The 25049-nt window shown below is 43.7% G+C and overlaps 1 protein-coding gene and 1 long non-coding RNA gene across 3 annotated transcripts in view; both read left to right on the top strand.

The window, feature by feature from the left end:
* The window catches only part of 1110059E24Rik (RIKEN cDNA 1110059E24 gene), a 55479-nt gene extending 50308 nt beyond the window's left edge, over nucleotides 1-5171 (top strand). Inside the window, exons 3-4 of the mRNA NM_025423.2 lie at nucleotides 3616-3729; nucleotides 4150-5171. Coding sequence (NP_079699.1) covers nucleotides 3616-3729; nucleotides 4150-4294 — 259 coding nt within the window. The 3' untranslated portion in view covers nucleotides 4295-5171. The remainder of the gene's footprint in view (nucleotides 1-3615; nucleotides 3730-4149) is intronic.
* A 1133-nt stretch (nucleotides 5172-6304) lies between these two features.
* On the top strand, nucleotides 6305-24724 carry Gm38486. 2 transcript variants are annotated; one of them, XR_003952926.1, is made up of 3 exons: nucleotides 6305-7072; nucleotides 11858-19380; nucleotides 20854-24724. It is a non-coding gene; the product is annotated as a predicted gene, 38486 (long non-coding RNA). The 2 variants fall into 2 exon arrangements; XR_003952925.1 differs by having other exon boundaries at nucleotides 11858-24724.
* The last annotated feature ends 325 nt before the right edge of the window (nucleotides 24725-25049 follow it).

Raw genomic sequence — 25049 nt, 5'->3', positions numbered from 1 at the left:
TTTTTTTTTCAAGGAAAAAAGTATTTAGGTAAATGTAAAGTTATTTCTTACTATAAAGTGGTGTGAGGTGTGAGGAAAGCAGGTGGAGTGACGAGAGGTTTTTTTGTTTGTTTGTTTGTTTGTTTGTTTGGTTGGTTTTACAATACAGGGTTTCTCTGTATAGCCCTGGCTGTCCTGGAACTTGTTTTGTAGACCCGGCTGGCCTCGAACTCAGAAATCTGCCTGCCTCTGCCTCCTAAGTGCTGGGACTATAGGCGTGCACCACGACCGCCCGGCCCAACGAGAGATTTATAGCTGGTTTTAAAGATTGAAAAATACTTTGTGGGTTTTATGCAACTTGAAATGGGTGTCTATTAAAGTGCTACATAAACTATTCTCCTATTTAGGATCAGGGTTCTTTGTGTTTAAAACTCAGTGTTGTACTGAGCATGTGGTTTGTGTAAAACAGCAAACCTCTGGTAGCTTGGGGACTCCTCTCCTTTACTCATGGTCTGTGCCTGGGTTATGTACTTGAAAGAAAAGGCACACCCACACCCTCTTGGGAGACAGAAAATGAAGACTAAAGACTGTTGTCATGGCTACTGCCACCAACATGCCTGACCTATGGAAAGACCCTTTCACTCAGGCAGACATATTACCTAACAAAACGTGGTGTTCCGAATGAATTTCACTTTGAAAAGATCACACTTGCTTTCAGCAGCATTCAGATTTCTTCTGTTCTCAGAATTGGTCCTTGTAACCTTCACCAGGGCTCAGAAACCCCCACTTAGGAATCTTTTAATTATGATGGATATCAAGAGTTCTCAAGTGTTTGTGGGCATAAGAATTCATTGAAGAATTTAGCAGACTCCTGGGGCTCACTCCCAAGATTTTGGCCATGTAAACAATACGTGGAGCATTTAGCAAGCTATGCTGATGTGTAATTCTTAAGAGTCACCTTTGTTGGAGCAGATGGATTGAGACTGTAAACAATTGAGCCATTTTCAAGATTTACATATAGATCTTAACACTGATAGCGCCCTCGGATACAGTGTTAACCCTGCATTGGCAATTTAGTAAAGATCTACTGATTCCAGAGGTCTTCAGCGTGAGACAAATATTTATCAAAAAGAAAACATGCTTGTTAGTTGCTTGAATTCTCAGATGACCTAAACTATTTTAGGACATTAAGAAGTTAAAGTTGAGAGACTTTAATGGGAGTGGGCATGGGATAGGGGGTTTGGCAGGGAGGATGACTGGGAAAGGGGATAACATTTAAAATGTAAAAAAAAAAAAAAAAAAAAAGAAATTAAAGTTAAAAATTAAATGACCTCAAACTTAAAAGAAAAAAAAAGAAAATGTTATAGATTGGGACTTATTCCTCGTGGTCCTAATGATATAGTCTTAAAGTATAGAATAATTTAGTAAAGCCTTTTAGAATAATGTAATCCAAGTTTACCACAGTTTTAATAGCTTTTCATTTAGCTCTATGTCAAAGGCTTTTATTATCTTAAGTTTTGCTTACAATCTAATTTCCCACAGTTGAGGCCCTTTGTATAATTTCGTACAATAAATGATGTGTTCGAATAGTGGCTTGCATCCAACATAGCACACCCGGCCAAAGCAGTTCCATGTGTAAGAGGTTTATTGGGGAGGGGGGGAGGTCGCGCAAGGTGGTGGCGAAGAGAGAAAGGGAGACCAGAGGGCCTTTCTTTATATATGGGTGATGGTGGAACACAGGTAAAGGTGGGAGGTGAGCCAAGTGGATTCTGGGAATATAGTGGCTGTTGCCTTGACAACAGGTCTGCGGGTCCTGCCTATGTGATGTCACGGGTTTCGGAGGTCCTGATACCAACAATAAAGCTCAGCCTTGCAGTGAACAGCTGCAGTATAGCCTGAGGTTTAGCTGAAGTTGTTAGATCAGCGGCTCATGGAAGATAAGAAATTGTAATTACCCAAGAATTGCTTGTCAACTTAGGATCAGGCCTACCTTATGCCCACTGCTGGCAAACACTGGTCTGCTTTCCTTCCCTGTCCATGGCATTTCCCGAATGCCAGATGTAGGGATTCCACATTGTGTGACCTCTTGCTGAGGAGGCGTCCACTGAAGGGGTGCAGCTGGGTTTTATGCACTGACCAGCTGAAAACATCTCGGGGGTGCTTCATTTTACAACTTTAAAGTTGAGCCATTGTTAATATTCAGTGTTTTGTATGGGCATAGTGTTCATTTTTCTTGAGTAAAGCTGTCCTGGTGAGGTCATTGGGTGGTAAGTTAAGGATATGTATGTAGAGATGTGTGGGCTGCAGGGGCTGCTGGACAGATGACTTGGTGGCCAAGAGCACTTGATGTGCAAGTGCAACGCTGTTTGTTTCCAACCCCAGGGCAAGGGACTGAGGTACATATTTCATATATCAAAACAGACCTGGCCTCCAGGTTCTCCCAGCATCCCTCAGTCCCTACCTGGCATACCCTGCCCCAACCTTGAACTTTCCAACCCAGGGACTGGGCAGCCCTTTCCCGGGAGACTCCTTCCTATATAATCCAGACATATCTATCTATCTCTCTCTCTCTCTCTCTCTCTCTCTCTCTCTCTCTCTCTCTCTCTCTCTTTCTCTCTCCCCTCCTCCCTCTCCCTCTTTCCCTCTCTCCCTCTGCCCCTCTCTTTTCTTCTTCTCTTCACTCTCTGTGAGTGTCCATTCTCTCTTTTTCTCCCCTCCTCTCTCCCCATGGCATCTCCCCTGGGGCCTTGGGGCCTTGCTAAACCTGCCTTTAATATACTCTAATGTGGCGTGAATTGGCTCATTTGACCTATCAAGCGCCTCAGCTCTGATCGTAGCTTTCACATTAGAGAAAATGGTTACTTGCCCCATAGGTTCCTTTAACTCCAGTTCTGTGGGAGTAGAGACAGGAGGAGGATCATTACTGGCTGCCAGCCTAGCTCCAGGTTCAGTGAGAGACCCTGTCAGAAAGGGGAGGAGAGGAAGAGAGTGATGGAGCAGGGCACCAATGTGCTCTTAAGGAGAGTTTGCAGATGGGCATATCGCCCTCTCCCTCTCCCCCCTTCCTACCCCCTCTCTCTTCTCTTTCTCGGGGGGAGGGGAGGCATGTATAGGGTTGAGACGGGGTTTCTCTGTGTAACCCTGGCTGTCCTGGAAGTCACTTTATAGGCCAGGCTGGCCTTGAACTCAGAGATCCAGCTGCCCGTGGCTGGAAAGGGCTAAGATAAAGGTGCAGGCCACTGTGCTTTCCCCAAGTGTGCTGAGCGTGAAGCTTTTATACCAGCAGCACTGGGGAAAAGTCCCAGTCCCAGCCCCACACTGCCTCCCTCTGCAGTCTCAGGACTTCTCTTCCTCATTTACACCGAGATGAAGCTTGGATTCTTTACAGGGGAAAAAAAAAAGCTGAATTAGGAAGAAAGTCTGCAAAGTTAAACACAAGATTGTCAGAGAGAGAGGCACTGGGAAATAGTGAGTCGTGCTAGTGCTGTGTGATGTTTGAACAGTACAGGACGTACAGTACTTCGAAGGCCTTTGGAATGGCATTGCTTAAAGGGCTTCTAAGAAATGAGAGTACTTTATTATTAACTAAAGCTTAAGCAGTAAAAATCAGAATCTAATTTCCCCCTCCTCTTTCAGTGTTAAATGTTTACAAAAGACAGTAAAGGACTCTTACCACATAATGTGTAGACCATGTGCCTGTGAACTTGAAGTTTGTGCCAAATGTGGAAAGAAAGAAGAGATCGTTATTCCGTGAGTACTGCCTTTTACACTGGAATTTGTGTCTTGTAGTTAATCCATGAGCTTTCTCTTAGACAGCACTGACAGTTCAATATAAGCACTTTTCTACATAGCAGGAGAAGGGTCACAATTTTATTAAATTTTCTATAATACTATAAAATGACAAATATTGAAGAACATCAGCTCTGGCCTCGAGCTTCATATTCATCACCCACTTCACAGCAATCCTCCCTGAAGGGCTTCTTTCCTGACTCCTTGGGCCCATTCTTCTGACAGCAGTTAGAATCTGCTGACTCCAGGTTTAAGCTAGTCCGTAGGAGAGCTCTGTTCTCTCTGGAGACTCCAATAGTAGACTTGTAAAGGCTTTATCGCTTTTAGATAAAGGAAGCCTGGGAATTCGTTTTCACCTTGTCTTCCTTTTCTTCCATTTAGGTTTAATAAAGAACCAGACGCTCCAGAAAACACTGAAAATGAAGGTTCTGGCCATAGAAGACGCTGCGGACGGAAGGAAGACAGTGATGAGGACTTAGACGCTGAGTCTGACTCGGATGGCGAGGATGGAGACACTCAGGCCTGACAACACCAAGTCAATTGCAGAGGGAGTCAGAAGAGGCTCATGAGCAACATTGGTTATTTATAACATTTGAGTAACAGAATCTTAAAGGTTTTCACAGTAACACTTAAGCTGTATATACAGAATATGTGTGGGCACACCATGGCATGTTGTATAAAACCTATAGAAATTGTTTAGAAAAACATTATGTCAAATTATTCAGTGTTGAGAGTTGGTGACTGCATCAGCACTATCCATGGAAAACTAAGATGACTAGCTCAGCGTACATGTCTGTAACCTGACCTCGGGTATGTGACTCATTAGCAAGAGCCCCCTTACATCGCACAAAGCAAAACAGCTTATTTTTATACACACTACACACACGTACAATCATGTGTAATGATTTTCCTTCAAAAATGTTTTTATATGCTTCATTCCATTTTTTTAACCTTCTCCTAGTTTGGAAATATACACTTAGAAAAATGTGTAGACTGTATAGTTACTGTCTAGAAAGGAAAACCCAACCTTCATACTGGAGTGGAGATACTTACAGTATCAGAAGCTCCTGTGAAGTTCTCCCTCGAAAGGTTATCCTTCCCAGAATTCCATCCTCCGGAATTATCACTTTATTGCCAGTGTTTTCACCTGTAAACAGTGTAAGTTAGTGTCACGTGATTATTGAAGTCTGTGTCCTTGGGTTTAAAACCCTAGAGCCACAGAATAGTGGCCAGGTGATATGATGGGCTTTTCCACACTCTAGCTAGAGTCATAATTTCAATGTTTTACTGTGTTTTCTGTGTGTCTTAATCTCTACAAATGTATATATTACACACATGTGCATGTACATATGTGTGTGTATATTTGCTGAGCCATTGAAATAAATGGGAAGCTGTGGTTTTGCACTTGTGTGTCTTGTTGTTGTTATAAAAACTTGGAGACTGATTTTCCTGATCCACACAATACCTATGTAAAATGAACCAGAAGTAGAGATTTTATTGAAGATATTTTAGTTTAGGCTTAAACTCAAAGCCTAAACTTAAGAGAGGGGGGCTCAGAGGAAAGTAAGACATCTCTCTCGTAAGAGTACGAGTGTGGGCTTTGAGCACACAAGTATGCACCAACTCATGTATGGACATGAGCTCCACGTGGGAGAGCAAGCAGGTAACTGCCTTGGCATTAGCCATACGTACTCATGGTTGCATCTCAAGTTTCCAGAGTGTAAAATCCCATGGCCAAAGCAGCTTAGAGTATTTGGGTTTCTAACTCCTTCCGGGGGTCAGAGTCCATCCTGGTGGTGAGGCATGGCAGCATGCAGGCACGACAGCTGGAACAGGAAGCTGGAAGTGACCTGGAAGTAGGGCCATCCTTTAAACTCCCATAGCCAGCCTCCAGCTACATACTTCCTCCAACAAACACACCGTCCAGATTCCCCAACCATTGCCACCAACTGGGTACCAGGGGTTCAAATACCTGATGTCTGTGTTCTCATTCGAACCACTACAGTAAAACGGCTTTTTTTCTTTTCTCTCTTGGTGAGGTGCCCTGCCCTGAGTAGTATCGTAATCTGGTCATGTAAAAAGAGTACCCACTGCACAAGGTGCTTAGTGCATGCCCTTCCTACATAAAGGGAGTGTCATGGTTTGTATATGCTTGGCCCAGGGAGTGGCACTATTAGAGGTGTGGCCTTGTTGGAGTGGGTGTGTCACTGTGGGTGTGGGCATAAGACCCTCACCCTAGCTTCCACTAGTAGCCTTGAGATGAAGATATAGAACTCTCAGCTCTGCCTGCACCATGCCTGCCTGGACACTATCATGTTATTGCCTTGACAATAATAGACTGAACCTCTGACCCTGTAAGCCAGCTCCAGTTAAATGTCCTTTATAAGAATTGCCTTGAGCCGGGCATGGTGGCACACGCCTTTAATTCTAGCACTCGGGAGGCAGAGGCAGGCGGATTTCTGAGTTCGAGGCCAGCCTGGTCTACAGAGTGAGTTCCAGGGCATCCAGGGCTACACAGACAAACCTTGTCTCGAAAAACCAAAACCAAAAAGAACAACAACAACAAAAAGAATTATTCTTTCTAAAGTCAGGCATAGTGACACATGCTGTAATAGTTGTCTTTGGGAGGCAGAGCCAGGCGGATCTCAGGTTTGCGGCTAGCCTGGTCTACATAGTGAACTCCAGGCTAGTCACATTACACTGGAAAAGCACAGGATTATTCTTTCTTGGAGTTCAGTATATGGAAATGAAATGAAACATGTTGCATCTTATTGTATGACTCAGTATATAGTGAAAGTTGCCCTGCCTTGATATTCAGCAGATAATATCAGAACCATTGCAGCTGAATACATCAGGGTTATTACAGAAGTTCCAACTATAATCATACACTTCAGAGACCCTTTTAAGGAATCCCTTTTCCTGGAACATTGTGATGCATTTCCTTCCCCTGGCTTACACACCTGGGTTGTTTGTTTGTTTGCTTTGTTTCTCTCTGGGTTCTTAGCTGATCCGGATCGTCCATTTCCATGCTGACCAGATACAGACCTGTTAGTCGAATTTCCTTCTTTGCAGACTCTCTTGCAGCTAGAGGTAGATAGCCATGTGAGGGGAATCTGGGAAAGAAGTATCAAGAAACCGAAAACAGTTTGGCTCTTCCTGCCTAGGTGTGATGTGAGAAGACAGGACTTGAACCTGTAGCCATTGTGAGGAAATGCATTGAGCTGCAGAGACGGTGTCCCAGTTCCATGGTGTTGAGCTGCTAACCTTGAGAATCTTGGGCTCACAACCTCCCAGTTCCTTTGAGGTAAATAAATATCTTTTCTTTTTTAAAAGATTTATTTATTATTACATTTAAGTACACTGTAGCTGTCTTCAGACACACCAGAAGAGGGCATCAGATCTCATTACGGATGGTTGTGAACCACCATGTGGTTGCTGGGATTTGAACTCAGGACCTTCAGAAGACCCGTCAGTGCTCTTAACCACTGAGCCATCTCTCCAGCCCATAAATATCTTTTCACAAGCTACTGCCAACCAGAAATCCAGTTATTTGCAGCCAGAAGCATTCCGGCTGACACCAAAACAATTTTGTGACACCCGTTCTATTGCACTTACATCTATGGTAGCAAGAATAAATTCATATATTAAATACGATTGATTGGCAGTGAAGCCTTGTGAATTTGAATGCTTGCCTTCATGAAAGAATCCTCATAGATTAAATTGCTACTAATCACATGGTAGCAGTTGTACTCATAGATCCTAGGCATTTGCATACATTAACACATTTAACTAAGATTGCCCTTGTAGTGATGATCTGTTAATGAATGGAGCCAGTAAGCAGTGTGCTCTGCTGTGGGGCAAAGTGTTAAGGAGTCAGAGGATCAGGAATGGGAGCCCAGTGAGCTAGAGGTGTGGTGCTCAAATAGATGAGGAGTGAGAAGTGATTTTTTTAAAGTGACCCCTTGAAGAGCCCATCTGGTGGGCTAGAGAGATGGCTCAGGGTTAAGAGCCATCTAACTCTGCTCTTCTGGAGGACCCAAGTTCAAGTTCAATTCCCAGCACCCATATGGCAGCTCATAGCTGCCTGTAACTCCAGTTTCAGGAGACCCAAGAACTTCATACAGATAGACATGCAGGTAGAAGAATGCACATGAAATAAACATAAATTATTTAAGAAAGGGGAGAGAGAGGGAGGGAGGGAGAGAGAGAGAGAGAATCAAAGACTCATTTGTGCAAAGAGGGGCAAGAGACATGAGAAGAATGTCCCAGGCAGGGAAAACCCACTGGGAAGCCTTGAAAGGAAGGCTGTTGGTCTGTTCAGGATGCTTCGAGGAGAGATCTGGTTACCTTAGAGCCCTTAAGAGATGAAACCAGCGTGTGACCACAGGCTACTCTGAGTAGAGTGGCACACTCCTGTAGTAACAGTGCTAAAGAAGTAGAGGCAGGAGGGGCTGGAGTCAGCCTCTGCTATACCCTGAGTCTGAGGCCACTCTGGGCTACATAAGACCCCTGTCTCATAAAACAAAACCATTTTTATCTTTTACTGTTTTGTTTAGACCTTTGACTGATTTTACCAATGTTTTCTTTTTTTTTGTTTTTTGTTTGTTTGTTTTGTTTTGTTTTTCCAGACAGGGTTTCTCTGTGTAGCCCTGGCTGTCCTGGAACTCACTCTGTAGACCAGCTTGGCCTCGAACTCAGAGATCCGCCTGCCTCTGCCTCCCAAGTACTGGGATTAAAGGCATGCACCACCACTGCCCAGCCTATGTAATATTTTCTGAGCCCCTGAAATCTGTTGGTATCTTTACTATCAGACTCAGAGAACTGCCATCAAATATCTTTGCAATTAGTGTTTCTATTCCTTTTTCGGGACTCTGGGATGTGCCGATTCTGGGAGATCTATCAGACTATATCCTCTATACTTCAGCAAGTTTCCTCGTTGCCTTTCTTTGCATCTGGGAGTCTTGTAGAGAGTGGTAAATTAATGTCTTTAATGTAACTTTTAAACCTTTCACAAGTCGTAAATCTCAGACAGTGAATTTATAATTCTAGAAATACCAGCTTGATCTTTGAGATTATAACTATATAAATTCCCATCATGCCTATTTTATACAGGTTTTTCTGTTACCTCTCATGTAGTAATCATAGTTGACTGCTATCTGGGGTGATTAAGGTATATCATGAACATCCAGGAATCCATGCTGGAAGCATTGGCCCTAGTATTGTGGGTTTGAAGAGGCAGGCCCTCTTTAGAAGAGGGCTTACTTAGTATAAGCTAATCTAGTCACAAAGGAACCACCTTGCAGGGAATTGAGTGAGTTCTTAACAGAATGGACTCTTAAGAAGCCAAAAAAGCCAGCCTGCCAGTGCTGACCCACATGTTCAATCCCAGCATTCAAGAGGCAGAGGCAAGTGGATGTCGGCGAGTTCGAGGCCAGCCTGCTCTACAGAGTGAGTTCCAGAGCAGCTAGGGCTACACAGAGAAACCTTGACTCAAAACCCAAAAAAAACAAGAAGCTTAAAAAGCCTTTGCCATGTTCTTTGACCCATTCACTACCAGAACTGTGAGCCAGATAAGTGTTGTTTATAAAATACACAGCCTTTAATACTCTGTTAAAGCAACACAAAATACACCAACAGAATGTCTTTCATTTGCTTACCACTGGCTACATCCTTTGATTGTCAGTCACTTCTTAAACTCTGCATATTGAATGATTTTAATTTTGTCTTAGAAGTTATGGGTGATACATTATTGAAACTATTTCTAAAAATCAAGTATATACATCATCTTGGATGTCAATACTAAGTATGTGGCTTTGACAGAGGTATTCTGTTTTGGTCTTGCTTCTGTTCCTAAGGGCCCCTGTTCCTAACTCATGTCTAGGATGTTGTTTTTATTCTTAGGTTTCTTGTTTTGCTGTTTTTCTGGGTCCTTAATGCTAGGTTAGCTGCACTTCCATGTGAGTCTCAATTCCAACAGCTCCTTTGTATGGCATGGCACTCAAGGTTCTGCCAACCTTTTCTACCACGGGTCTTTTCTGCTAGGAATCCAAGAGTTTTGCCCTACATATATGTTCAGCTGCCTCCGCCTCAGTCAGGCTCCCTCAATCCTCAGGAGAACTCAGGGTTCCAGACAGATGGGCAAATAGTCGGAGAATAATGACAAACAAATACAGATGCAAGGGAGTGTGCTATATCTGAATGTAATGTCAAATCGAGCATCAAACTTTTTATACAGAATAGGGAAGTAGGTGACACATCGGCAAGGTACAATGAGGTTACCGGATGCTTAATGACTCTTAAATGAAACAGAGGAATGCAAACACAAAGACTGGCAGGAACTGGGCAATAAAACAACTGAGACAAAGTCAGCTCTATCTAAGGTCAGCTATAGTCTTAGAAGCCAGGTGTGAGGTCTTTACACTCCTAGGGCAAGGGCTTTCACACACAAGTCATGGTCCTAATTAGGGAGTTCCGCTCTAGCTAACCTTCTCATGAATAATGCAATACTCTAAAACCACAGCCGGATCTACATCCTAAACCATTGTAAATTCCTGCATATGGGAGTGACTTGGCTTTTATTCTAAGTGATAGTGTCGGGGGACTTTCTACTAATAAGTAATATAGTCTGCCATACATAACTATATTAAGAATTCTAAACTTACTTTGCTAAGCTTGCCCTGAGATTTCTAACTCTATGTAGTAGATAGTAATGCCTGATTTCTTTCAGTATCTCTCTTTCAGTACTAGAGGCAATTCTGAATGTCACTGAATTCCAATTCTGAATGGCAACATTCTTTCTGAATTCAAAGCCCATGGTCTGCTCAAGGACTACCTAGGGCATTGGTGAAGGCCAGGAAGCAAAGTTCAATTTTGCTGAGGTATTTGGCAAGTCATTGCTTGGAGGCACCTATAACAAAACAATACCGAAAAGAGAGCACACAGATCCATTCACAAGGACAAAATTGGAGCATACGTGCTATGGGATGCCACAGATCCAGGAGACTACGTTTCTGTGAACTTTTCGCCTCGGACTGTGTCCAGGATTTTAGCCTGTCATGTGTGTCACTACTGGAGTGGATGTAGCATTCAACTATTCAGTCAAGATTCTTAAGAGCATGTTCGAAGCTCTGGCATGGCCCTTGCCCCAGCTTCTGTTGTGTTTTCTCCAGTCTGCACAATTAGCACCTTGTGCTTTAGCTTTATTCTCCTGAGCTGGGTTTAGAACGTATCATGAGACAAAGTACTGGATGCAGGTGAGGCCTCTCAAAGCTTACAACCTACATTGTGTGTGAGCCAGAACCTGCAGTGTGTCATGCAAACAAAACACCTTTACAGTTTCATTGAAAGAAAAGTAAATCCAATATCAGTTTTCCCTGGGTGCTATTTAGAGCCCATCAGTCTGGATAGGAAAAGATAAAGTATGGTTACTTATGGAACAGATGACCTGAGACCAGTTGGGACTTCTCAGCGTTAGAGATCAGTGTGAGAAGAGAGGAAACCAGTGGGAAAAAAATCAGGGAGGCCCCTGAGAAATGGAATGGGAATATGTGTCCTGAAGGCCAAGTGGCCCAACAACACAGTACTTGGTGTGACCTGGTGCTGCTCCAAACAGGACTGTACATAGAGAGCTCACTGATCCAGCAGTGTTGTCCTGTAGTTTTCCATACTTACAGATGGCTATCGTGAATGTCAACTTGGTGGGTTTTTAGAATGGCCATGGATAAAGGGATTATCTCAAAGAGATTAATTGAGCCAGGAAGACCCACCCTAAATGTGGGTAGTGCCATTCTGGGGGTTGATGTCTTGCACTGAATAAAATAGAGAAAGTCAGCTGAACTGCAGTGTTCATCACTCTACTGCCTGACTGCAGACAACGAGCAGCCTGCTCCTGCCCCTGCCCCTGCCCCTGCCCCTGCCCCTGCCCCTGCCCCTGCCCCTGCCCCTGCCCCTGCCCCTGCCCCTGCCCCTGCCCCTGCCCCTGCCCCTGCCCCTGCTACTTCTCTTGCCACCATGCCTTCTCTGCCATGATGGCTATATCCCTTGAAAGCCAAAACAAACCCTTTTTTAAAGATTGCTTTCTTTTTTCCAGGTATTTTGTCATGACAATGAGAAGAATAACTAAAATATAGTTGAAAAGGTGAGTGTAACTACTTTCACATACAAGCAATAACCTTTAGGTTCAGAGTTTGAGCCTGCGTAGTCATCTGACTCCAACACCATGCCTGTACATTACTATAGTTAGAGTATGTGAGAATACTATGCATTACTGACTAGACAAGTCTATTATTTCTCTCTCTAGCAACGTAGGGCTCTTCCCTCATTTTGGACAATTGTAATATTTTTCTAAAGATTCCCCTTGAGTCCCATGCACTACTGGAAAGTACTTAGGTGCTTAGCTGTAACTGATGCATCTGAATTCAAATCAGCTTTTGATTCCTACCTATGAATATCAACACATACATATGAAATAAAAGTATCTGTAATCATTGTACTAGGTGGCACCCCTTTATTGCGAGATCTATTGGCACAATAAAAGAATATAGGTTTTTGTGTCAAGTCTGGATATGTGGTACAGATATCCAGAATACAGACTGAGAAGGTTCCTCATAGTGACACTTAGTGTGTAATGATTAACCACAGGGAAGGAGTTATTACAGGTATGAGCATGTGCACAGGAGAGTGTGTGTGTGTGTGTGTGTGTGTGTGTGTGTGTGTGTAGTTGGTATCTTTATTACCATTTAAAAATAATGTAAATAAAATGGCAGTTTGGGGGAGATACAAATGAGTTCTTTATATCTCTAAAGCCTGTATTACTTCAGGCTCATTTATGGAAAGTTGTAATTATTGCAGTCTCCTAAGCTTGTCCTGATTCAATGCATCTATGACACAAGCCCAGCTCTACCTCTTGTCCTCTGTGGCTCTCCTCTGCCTTTCTCCATCATATCCTTTCTGTCCTGGATGACTGTCCTTTTCGAAAACAGTTTACAGAGAGCATAGATTCCCTCCCCTTGCCTTCCCTTAGAATTTCTACTCATTTTGTTAGCACTTGTCAGAAATACTGAAAACCACAAGACCATTTTCCACAGATTTTTATTACGAAGCCTCATGCTAGTGAGTCCCACAATCCTGTCAACCATCACACATACAGGCAAACGTTCACCTCCCCAAATCTCACACATACATCTTTTAAAGAAGCAGAGGGCCACAATCGCACAGGAGCCTGCATGTTTTATTTCTGTGCACCACAGTTAGGATGTAGTCTGCTCCTGACAAAGCTCGTGTTGAAATGTGACTGGTGATCTCATAGTGTTAGGATATAGAGTCTTTAAAAGGGATGATACTGTCCAGTGAGGTTGGATTATTTCTCTTGAGGACACACTAGTTCTCAGGGGAGTGTCTGGGCCTCTGTTGCCTTCTGACTGTGCCCAACTACTTCAAACCTCTCGATGTGAATCCGCTGTCATGATGGTATCCTGGAACTATGAGCTGAATAAACTCTTTCTGCCTCGAGTTGCTTTTGTATTTTGTCGCAGCAAGGGAAAAAACAAACAAACAAACAAACAAACAAACACAGCTGGCTTCTGCTCATAGTCTACAAAAGTAAGTCACAGTGAAAGGTGTAAGTCCAGAGGCCAGCCTGACCAACCCAGAACATGCTGTCTCAAAAGGGGGAAAAAAAAGAGTATGTAGTTTTACAGAAGTCAACCAGCCTTTGGTATTTCATCAAATCCTAGTTACAATACCCAGTATCAATGTTAAGTACGTAAAGTTTTCATATTAAATGTATGCATTAAATAATTTAAATGTGATTTTGAAATCCTTTTTTTTTTTTCATTTAAAATCTTCAAATATTCTTGAAAGTAATGGTGGGTTAAAATGAGCCTTTTAAAAAGTAGGTCTTGCTCATCGGTCACTTCACAGGCACGAGGGGGTCAAGGAATCCAGATGCTAGCTGCATCCTGAGCCAGGTGTTCGCACAGGTGCAGAAGTGCTCGGCTCTTGGGATTGACTTTACTCTATGTAAACTTTACTGCAGTAACAGTAAGAGTTACAAAATAATGGTACATTTCGGTCAAATCCTGGCCTTGGTCAGATGATCTTCCTGACCTAAGGACGAATAAGCCATAAAGGAAGGGAGAAAGAACTACTTGAATCCGACCCTTGCCTTGTCCATCGCGGCCCCAGGTTGGTTTCCAGCGAGAGCTCCTTTCCATCCATGCCTTTGTCTCACAAGGTTGGGATCACAACTGTATACCTGCAGTAAATTTATATAGAAAATGCCTGACACATAGCAGCTGCTCTGGTCAAGAAGTTTATAAATATTATTTTTGCAGCTGTTTTCAATCCTTTACGTTTACTTGAAATTTGCTTTTAAATTGACTAATAAAAAAAAGCAAAATAAATATGGGATATTTTGTGTCCTATATGATGTTTTAATAAATTGTATGTTTTATATAATGTATAGATCAGGTTCAATATCTCAAAGATTTACAGTTTCTTTATGATAAAAACATTCAACACCTGTTCTAGCTTTTTGCAATACAGTGAATTATCATTATCCATAGGTACCCTCGTTAGCCCATCTTCCTCCTCCTGTGTAGCTGAGAGTTAGTACCCACTGATCCACCTTTTCTTGTGCCTCTTACTCCTGCTCTTCCCAGCATCTGGAGACCCTGGCTTCTGTAAGATCAATTTTAAAAATACATATTTACTTTTGGTATGTGCATGTCTTGGGTAATATTTCTTTTGCTGTGGTGAAACACTATGACCAAAGCAACTTGGGGGATTTTTTGGCTTACACTTCTATAGCACTGTTCATCAAGACAGGAACTCAAGCAGGGCAGGAACCTGGAAGAGGGGCTGATGAAGAGGCCCATGGAGGGGCGCTGCTTGCTGTCTTGCTTCCTATGGCTTGCTCAGCCTGCCTTCTTATTGAACAGAGGGCCACCGGTCCAGGAGTGGCCCCGTTCACAATGAGCTGAGCCTGCCCTGTCAAGCATTAATTAAGCAAATGTTCTTCCCACTTGCCTACAGCCCAATCTTATGGGTTGACATTTTCTTGATTGAGCAACTGTTCCATCCTCTCAGATGGCTCTAGATTGTGTCAGCTCGACATAAAACTATCCAGCAGAACACATGTCTCCATGAATGCCACAGAGCACAAATGCAGGTCAGAGGTCAACTCAAAGAAGTCAGCCCTTGCCTTCCCTTCTATAGGCTCAAGGAATCAGACTCAGGTCTTCCGGCTTGGTGACAAGTGCTTTTACCCACCGAGCCAAGAAACCCCTTTTATTTCCACAAAGGAAGTATTCTCTAGTCATTTTTGGCTTAAACATTTTATTTCAGTTTAGCCTAAGAGGTTTGTGAGCTTGCAGAGCAGGTCAACCAAGATTCTTGGATAAAAGCAAAGAAAGGAAGTTTGACACAAAATCTCTTTCCACTAAAGAAGGACGCAGACTCCGCCAATGAAATTGCTTAAGAGTTAGGCTTGCTTTGGGTTATTTTTAATACTTGTGAGATGTAGACCCTTCAACAATACCACTTGCAAATTGGGTGCAGCAGCAAGCTTTGGAAAGTATATTTCTGGCAGTAATAACCTTACAATTTGTTTTGGTTTATTTGTTAAGCTCGGACTAATTGCTATCACATGCATATCCACAGAATGCTGAGGAAATCAATTGATGGAGGGGTTTATTTTTGAAATAACAGTTAACTAAAAATGGAAAGTGAGTTTCAAAGCGCTGTCCTTTACAACGATCTCTTATTTAAGATGCACATTTGCCTGTTATACAGTTGAGCATGATCTTATCCAATCTACATTTTATTTTTATTCGACTAATCCTAAGCCCATTTGTAGAGTATGTTTTTGTTAATCTGTGGTTTTTAAGTTTATTTTACAACTATCAAGAAAGATCATGGTGACCTGGGTACAGTGATCTCAATGGTACAGGAAATGAATCAGCCCTGTGGAAATGGCCAGGGCCACTCAAGGTTAGACACTCTGAAGGACAGCCCTGATGTCCCTCAGCCCAGGATGTTACACTGTTTTGTTTTTTACTAAGTCAGGAAATATAAATCAGAATGGTTTATTTTCATTTTAATTTTTGATATGTATACAAGTATTTCTGCATGTATGTTTGTGTACCACATGCATGTCTGGTGCCCAAGAGACCAGAAGAGAACATTGGATCCCTTGGGACTTGAGTCAGACCTCAGTTGTGAGCCACCATGTGGATGCTGGGAACTGAACCCAGGTCCCCGGAAGAGCAGCTAGTGCTCTTAAACGATGAGCCATTTCTCCAGCCCCCATGAAATGATTTTCAAACTGTAATTTACATTTAATATGTCTTTCTGGTCATGTACTCTGAACCAATGGGTCTAATTGTTCCCCTGGAGGAAAAAATTTAGTGTTCTAAATTTTTTCATGCTCAGAAAGTCTGAAAACAGCGAGAATGGTGAATTCATTTTATTTTACCCAAGAGCATATTGGTTACACTGCATGGAAGTGTAAGAGTGGTTACACAGTTAAAAATAAGATTCACCCACTTCTCACCTTCCAACACGGTGGCTGCCAGCTGCCACAAGACAGCTGCAGGGCAAGCAGCTGCCAGTGGATGGGCAGAGACAACTTACTGGAACCGGCAAGTGTTTCCTGTAAATGACTTGGGGAAGGGTTTGAAACTCACTTCTTGGCCATGGACAAGGACTTTTGAGGTCCTGTCAAGTAGCTGATTTATTTATATGTGGGAAGACCTCAGTAAGGACTGCTGGGCATGCTTGATGCCACATTTCTGTGAAGGCCTCACAAATCAGTGAAGAGACCCTACATCAAAAGAAAATTTCTACAGCAAGGAAGCCTTTGTTTGAGGTAGCCAATCATGAAAGGTCTGCTTTATAGCCTATAGTGACATAACTCTGTACCACTGTAGTGACCCCTGGGGACAAGAGGGAGATAAATATAAAACAAAATGGAAACCAAACCAAACCAAAAAAAAAAAAAAAAAAAAAACCCAAATCCATAAAATGGTCTACACCATGTTTGGACAGACATCGGACCATCCAGCCTTTCTGTTTTTATCCAGTCATGACGTCTCCTCTTGTTCTGTGAGCTTCTTCCCAAGTATAGTTTGCCCATTCACTGGACACCCCACAGCCCACGAAGTCAACTATGTGTCTCTCTCTCTAAGCTCCAGAGAGGACTGAGCAGATGGAATTGAACTGAGTCTCTTTGCTCTCCCTCGTTCAACATTGTATCAAGGAGGCATAAAGTCTTGGGGGAGTTTCAGCTTAGGGGCACTGACCACTCAGCATCTCCATTGATATCACAGAGCTGATGAGCCACATGCTCAACTCACACAGTTAGTAGTCTGACGAAAGGTGTCTTAGATGTCTAGTGAGTGTGCATGTGGTAGTTGTAATTAATTAAATACAAATTCAATTAACAGTATGTTACTGACTTTGCAATATCCCTTAGTTATATAGTTTTCTTGATCTATACTTAAGGTGTCCAATTCAGCTATTGACAGCTATAGCTGTTTTCCTTTTCAAAAGAAATTTGGGAGCCTGGAAATTATGAGGATAAAAATATCACCCGTCGTTATTTTGTAAATTCTGTGAACTGCTATAAAAGCCTTTTCCATAATGGGGGTGACAATTCTGTCTATACTTTAAATTTGAAGTACAATTTACACAACATAAACTTACCTAATTTTGAAAAGTATATAATTTAGTGATTTGGTAAATTTGTATAATGTTATATAATAATCACCACAATCCAGCTTTAGACCATCACCCCATCAGGTTCCTATATGTCTACTTATACTCCAGTTTCCTAACTGAATCCCCAAGGAACTAATCACTTTTCTGGGTCTATAAATTCTTTGTATCTTTTTTTCCTATAAATTGTGTCCTACAACGGGGGAAACAAAGTAATGCTCCCCACCTGTACATTGCTCTTTTGAGAAAACAGTTGATACATGTGATTGGAATATGCTGTGGTGGGTCTTGCTGACAGCTTTCTTTAGTGTCCCCTTAGCAGCTGACTCCTGAGAACAACTGCCACTCGGACTGGGAGGGGGAGGGATTCAGAGATCCTGCCCCCACCCCATAGAAAGTGTTCGTTATATAATGCTAATCACTAGGTGTTTCACAGATGTGCAGATTGCACCAAACAGACATGCAAGCACGCCAAAAGGAGCTAGGATGGGAAATCCTAGCAGGATGCGAGGATGCAGGATGCGAGGACCCGGCATGGCTGTCAAATTCCTGATCGCTTCATGGTTGGATAAGTAACAGATGACACCCAAAAGGGTGAAAGAGAAAATCCTCCAACAGCCTGTACTGTGAATGTTAAAAGGAAGGTTAGAGGAGTTTGATAAAGGTACCCACTGTGAATGGAAAAAGATGTTCCCAGATGCCAGAACATTCCAGTGTCAGGGGTGGGGCTCCTCCCTGTCAGGACTAGGAAGGTCCTTTAAGTCCCTCAAACAATACAGCTTATTGATGCTGTTGTTTACTGTCCACCAGAACTAGGGGTAACAGTCGTGAGAGCAGCGTGGTTGCAAGGCCTACATGGGTTCACTTTGGACCCTGGTTTGGACTTGTTCCCTTACATCGCTGCTGCAATGGTCCCGATTTTATTTTGTTCCATACTCAAGTGGCCATAAGGCTTTGTTTGTGTCAATCAAAACCTAAGGGTTTTTTTTTTTTTTTATCGAGCTTGTATAGAAATACAATTTAAGATATAAGTGAGTGTCCACACCTGCTTTGCATCTGCAGTTTCATTTCTCTTCTCTATTTTCGTATGATAGAATCAGTTCCTGCTTTGATCTCAAGCTGAAGATATTTTCCACACTACCCAGAAAATATCGACATTATGAACATTCTGTCATTAAGCCCCTCCCCCCCCCAAGAACTAAACAAATCAGAACACCTGACAACTTAATGAGATAAAGATTACTCATTAAGTGCCCGATATGGGCAGAGGACCTCACAGCTGGTTCTACATTAGACTCACCTGTGGTGGAAATATAAACTTCTGGCATCCCCGGTCCCCTAGGCAAAACTACACCACTGTGAAGGGCATACCAATGCAGTTCCAGGAGCCACAAAGTCACACTTCAGTGCCTCTGAAAGTCAAAATCCCTGTTGCCAGTGCACTGTGTCCTGTGACACAGCTGAAAGGTTGTGTCCCAGACCCTTAGGCACAACGCTTTCCGAAGTCAATGTCAGGTGTGGCCACAGGGCGTTTATATTTGGGGAGATCTTCCCTCACATGGAACGTGAGTGAGATTGAGAGGCCAAGGGAGAGAATGGAGCAAATCCTGTGGTATAAGAGAGCTTGGAGGAAACATGGCCGTCAATCAACGGATTCCCTGACCTGGTGATTTTTATCTATGTGGGTTAGGGTGGTTGCAGAAGATCAGTCTGTGAGAGGTGGTTGAAGGAGATAAAAAAGTCCAAGAAGGCAGATGTGCCTCTTCCTGAGCACAGATTAGAATTCAGGCTTCTCATGGAACATCACAGCCTCCATTTCCACCCTTCTAGTCCTCCCCACGTCTTGGTTCCAGTGTGGTATCAGCTTCTACATCCTCTGGATGCATACACTTGCAAGTAGGTTTATGAAAAAGTTATTTCACCCACCCCTTCAAACCTTTTAATTTTGTTTAGGAAAAATGATAGCTCCCATTAGCCTAACTTTCATCAATATATATCCCCTGCCATCAGGAGAGGGAATGTCAGGCCATGTTGTGGTCATAGTTTTGTTAATAAGCTCCAGTAAATTCCTTAAGCTGTCTGAGTTGAACGTCTTTCCTTTATAAAGTTTCTAGAGATGGTCTCCCATGTGCCTCTTCTGTTGTAGTTCTCATAGAGAACTACAGAGACCTGACTGGAGATTTGTTAAATAGGCAGATTCTTGGTTTCTACTTGCAGCCTACGAAAGCCTACACTAGCTGTGGGGAGCAGCGACCTTCAGTTGAAGGAGACTTGTAGGAAATCTGACTGTTGGGGCTAAGGGTTAAGTATGCTAGCCTGGGTTGGTAGTTCTTAGTTTTGGCTGGACATTAAAAATCATCTGCACTTCTTTTCTGATTGAAGACTCTGATTGAAATGAGTATAGACATTTCTGTAGCTGAACACTTCCAAAACTTAAAGTCAGTGTTCGGACTTGTGGCAGCACACTTCTAGACCCGGGTCCTGCATAAGCCACTAGTGATGCTATAGTAGATATCTGTAGGGGAATTTCCCCTAATTATTTGATTGGCCAATAGAGCTGAGAAGAAGCCAGTCGCTGGGTGAAGATGAGGAGGCAGGCTTTCTGGTCTGAGAGAGGAAGAGGGGACCCGGGAGGAAGGAATAGTCCTTCTTTCAGGTGAGTTAGAGTCAGAGGTGTGTAAGATCCAGGCCAGGGACCCACATGGTGGCTCATAACCTTCTATAACTCCAGTTCTAAGGGATCTGATATCCTCTTCTGGCCTCTGAGGGTATCACACACACGTGATACACAGACATACATGTAGGTAAACACTCATACACATGAAAAAAAATCTTTTAAAAAATGACTAAAAGTTTTTGAATAGCTTAATGTATTTATGTTCCTCTTCACTAACAACTACAGGAATTAAAATGTAGTCCTCAAGAGGAATATCTCGCCACAACAGCCCTCTCCCACTTGGTAGGCAATTATCTTATGTTAACATCTAAGGTCACTAAGAAATGAACACACTTTATTTTATATTAAATTAAAGCATATGTGAGAATGCCCTTGGTTGCAAAGAGAGAGTAATGAGTATTATTATTATTTATTATTATTATTTTGGTGGTATAGTATAGAGGAACAATCCAGGGTGCTTCTGCACACAAGGTAAATACCCCATCACTGACTTATATATATATTCTCTGCACTGTGGTCTCTTGTAAAGCTTTAGTTTGTTTTGAATATGTGCATGTGGACAAGGCCAGGTTTCTGAAGCAACACATTCAGGAGACCAAATAATTATAGCCACCCTCTGCTATCTCTTCCTCACTCCTCAGCTCTTGTAATAAATCTAAGAGATGAAACTGTCTGCTTTATATTATCTTCAGGAAAAAGACCTCACCCCTCTGATGTCGGTGGCAGAAGGTCAAACGCATCCCAGCACATCGAGAGAGATAAGAAGAAGCTGTGTACACCAGAGAAACCCAGAAAAGTGTACCAAGCTGTTCACCATCAAAATCAGGCATATTCGAAGGGCAGTTAGGAGGAAAAAATGTGTTCGGGAAAGGAAAACCAGGATCTCGTAGAAGAATGCAGAAAAAAAGTCTGCTGGAGAGAAGCCTGCTCAGAAAAGATAGGCAGTGGCTCCGCTATAGCTTCCAAGCCCCCGGCTGGGGGAAAGGGCTTGATTTTAGGGGATGGAGCTTAAGAACATCAAAAGCTGGGGCTAGATGTCTGAGGCAGACCCAGCAAAGCATCTGAAGACAGCCACGATCTTTGATCAGCTGCAAGTACATTAAACGCTGTCCAGAGTTTCCCCCTATCCGGACCCTTGGTGCCATTGTGTCCCAGTCGCTTTGATGTCCTTGTGGAGGAACTGAACAGAATGTAAGGTGACTTTCCGCAGACATATTTTAGTTAATGCTCGTCGCTGTCTCTAGGGACACGTTCCAGTGTGGGACGTAGATGTAACCTCATCCCCTTCACAGAAAACTGTCTGATGCTCTAGGAGGAGCCCTAGAATATGACAGTCTGAGTTTATAGTGAGCTGGAAAGAGTTACTTGTTGCCTGGGAAATGTCTGCTCCTGTAGCCTGAGCGGCTGTGCTTTCGCTGATATCCACATCAGCACCACTTCAGGGGCCACTGACGTCTCGGTTCTTCCTGCTTTTCTGGCTGTATCACTGCAGAAGCATCAAAGGTATGGACGGCATTTCCCAATAGACGCACATCGGGAAGTGCTTCCATTCTAACAGCCACATGCCTACAAATCTTGTGCCAGGTCTTGGGTTTAAATCCTCAGCTAAATCCTTAGCACTAACTGGTATGTATCCAGGAGGCTGTCCTAAATGGTTACAACAATGTCATTGCCCTTTTCGGGGGTGTAGTCAATGGTATTGCTAAAAGCAGACTCCCCTCCCTAAGTTCTTGGGTAGTCTAAGCTCTAAGCCTCTCTGTCTTCCAGCTCTGGGGAAGCATTGCCATTGTTCCCTTGGGTCTCATGGTAGGAGTGAGCCTGAGATAGACACCCCTCACATAGAGCCACTCCGTGGGCCAGGTGAGAAATGTGCCTGAGATGACCACCATATTGGCACCTTAGGGTTTGGACAAGGAGCTAGCCTGAGAAAACCACCAGTTGGGTGCCAAGAAATTCTAGGGTAGGGGGAGTAGGCCATGTCTGAGATGATACCTACCCAGCACCATAATGCATGACCAGGACATAACACTCCTGAGACTACTCCTGAGATAACCCCAGGCACTCAGAGACCCTGGGTGCCTCTAAGAGGAGCGAGTAAGTGGTGGGCAAAAGGAACAGAAAGAAAAACAGAAGGAGGTGGAGCCTATGAAGAGAGACAGGACTGGAGACTCGAGGGTAGTGAGGAACGACCTAATGTGAGTAGCCAGTGATGCCACCTGGGACCATGGTGGGTTCAGGCCTGTGCTGCCACCAAGGGCCATGTCTAGATACATGGCCCTGAAGCCAGGCCTGGGACATGTTGGTGTCTAAGTGTTGTGTAGAACTGGCCCCCTCATCTGGGTTTCATGGGAGATCTTGCCCTGGGTGCATGAGAACTGGGGTGCTGACTCCAGCTGCAGTGCCCAGGAGATCAGCCTAGCACATTGTGGGAGTTGTACAAGAGCCAGGCCCCCAAGGATACTAGTGTGGGAGAGCTGGTCCTACCACTCATCTCCTGTGCAGTGTCATGGATGATGGAGAGATATCCTCTCCCCCACCCCCTCTCCACCTGCGGCAGTCAGGAGAGCTGACCCTGGGGTCATAAGAGCAGAAGAGTTGGCCTTGCCCATCACCAACTGCAGCACTTAAGAGAGTGGCCCCTGCACCTTGCCTAGGCAGCACAGTAGGGCTGTGCCTGGATGTAAAGGATGTGGGTGAGCTGGTTTTGAGGGAATGAGTGTGGGAGAGGCAGAACTGCCCCTCTTGTCTGCTGGGTGGTGGTGTGGACCAGGGAGAGATGCCATTCTCCCCTCCCTCAGTCCTCACCATCTATATCAGGCAGGAGATCTGGGCCCAGGATCATGAGAGTGGGAGAACTGGCCATGTCTCTTATCAGCTAAAATACTCGAGAGGGGGCCCTGCACCTCACCTGGGCAGGAGGGTAGAGCTGGCCCTGTAGCAGGGGTTGCTGGTGAGCTGGACCCAAGGGCATGGGATCTGGAGCACAGGTGGAATGACCAGCTCAGATCAGGCCCAGATCCAGGGCTTTGAATTGACCCACCCCAACATTTACCCTACTGATGAACTTCTGGAAGGCATGTATTGGCCAGTCTTACTGATCCAAAACTACAGGATCTCCACGACACAGGGCAACAGCAGGCTATCCAAGAGGAGTCCCAATGATGATCCAGTGTACCTCGTACCAGACTCATTGCTATGAACATTTGCAAGGAAAGAGGTGTGAACAGAAGGGTATATTGTGGGACACATTGTGACGCACTACAGCTTCCTTAGTGAGGTTTTCTTTTCCTCTGCTGTGGGAGAGGTTGCAAGGGTGGAGGGTGGTTACTAGAAAAGGGTGGGTCTGGGTCGGATCGGGGTGCATGATGTGAAACTCACAAAGAACCAATACAAAGTTAAAAACTTCTGTGTGCATGACATGGAGGACAGAAGCCAGCATGGCACCAAAAGACAAAGCTGTGGCATTGTCGCTGATCATAGATGTATGGCCCAGGATACTACCTGGTTAATTAGACAGTCTTAGTTAGTGATGGAAAGAAGAAGAGTGAGCTCCTGGTTTCCAGTCAGAATTGCAGGTGGACAATCAGAAAACCTGACTTGAACGGTGAGGGCTTTTCCTACAGTCACAGGTGGATGACAAGTCTGACAGGGTGATTGCATCTCTGGTGTACCGACAAATGAAACAGCCATACTGAGAGAAGACTTGGGCAGTGGTTTCAAAACTAAACACTTTGTCACATGATCTGCTTATTGGCAGGCTCTTCTCCCAGAGAACAACATTGCATGTCTACCTAAAAAGCTGTATATACATAGACATAGAGACTTTGTTTAGAGTAGCCTCAAACTACAAGCAAGGCACAAACCCCCGGGGCTAAGTGAGTGGTATTTTGACACATAAAATACCACTCACTGTTCAAAAGGGTCAGACGGAGTTGGTTGCTACACTTACCAACCTAGTATGAGAGCATGGCAGTGGGAGAAGAGGAAGGGGAGGCAGTCACAGAAAGCTACACATGGTGTGAGTCCATTGATTTAACATTCTCAAAGTAACAAAATCAGAGAGATAGGAAATAAATGATACTAGCCAAGGGTTACATGGTGAAGGAAGAATAGGCAGGACTGCAAAGGAGGTCTTTGTCATGAGGAGTGGATTTCTTTATTGTTCTGATTGTACTGTGATTTGGAACTATTGTAGAATGGCCACAGGGCTACACACACACACACACACACACACACTCACACTCACTCACACATACACACACACACACACACAAACACACACCGCATGCATGCACAAGTGATGGGCGCAACTACAGGATCCCAGTCTATATGTTTTAAATTTTGTTTTCCAACGTCCTGTGACTCTGATCATTTTAAAATTATAACGTTTTAAAATACACGTGTTAAAGTTTTGGATGCACAATAGATTCACATGATTTAGAAGCCAAAATATACAAAGTAGTGTACTTTGAAAACATTCTCTGTTGTAGCCAGAAAAAAATCTATCAGCTTAATGAGTGCATAGTCGGGGACACCCCTGCAGAAAATAAATGGTAAGCTCTAGTGTATGTGTATTGGGGGTGACTCTGGGGAATTATTGCTCACAAGGTGTGTGGATGGCTGGGAAAAACTCACAAAACACAGCTGAGCATGCCAGAGCCAGCAAGAGCAGGGCAGGGCTGTGGGAAATGGACAGTTGCTAGGGAGGGCCAAAAGAAGAAGCAGTTGTTGAAGCTAAAAAGTGTTAGGAGCATTAGGCTGTAAAAAGAAACATGGCTACTGCTAACCTGCTGATAACGGAGACGGGCTGTGAAAGAAATACTTCTTATTCCCTTTCCCTTCCCTCTCCCAGTTGTCAACAACCAGAGAAAAGTAAGAAGACAACGCC

Source organism: Mus musculus, chromosome 19 (assembly GCF_000001635.26).
Source record: "Mus musculus strain C57BL/6J chromosome 19, GRCm38.p6 C57BL/6J".
NCBI lineage: Eukaryota > Metazoa > Chordata > Mammalia > Rodentia > Muridae > Mus > Mus musculus.
The sequence above is the reverse complement of the archived record's forward strand: the minus strand, read 5'-3'. Positions and strand labels throughout refer to the sequence as shown.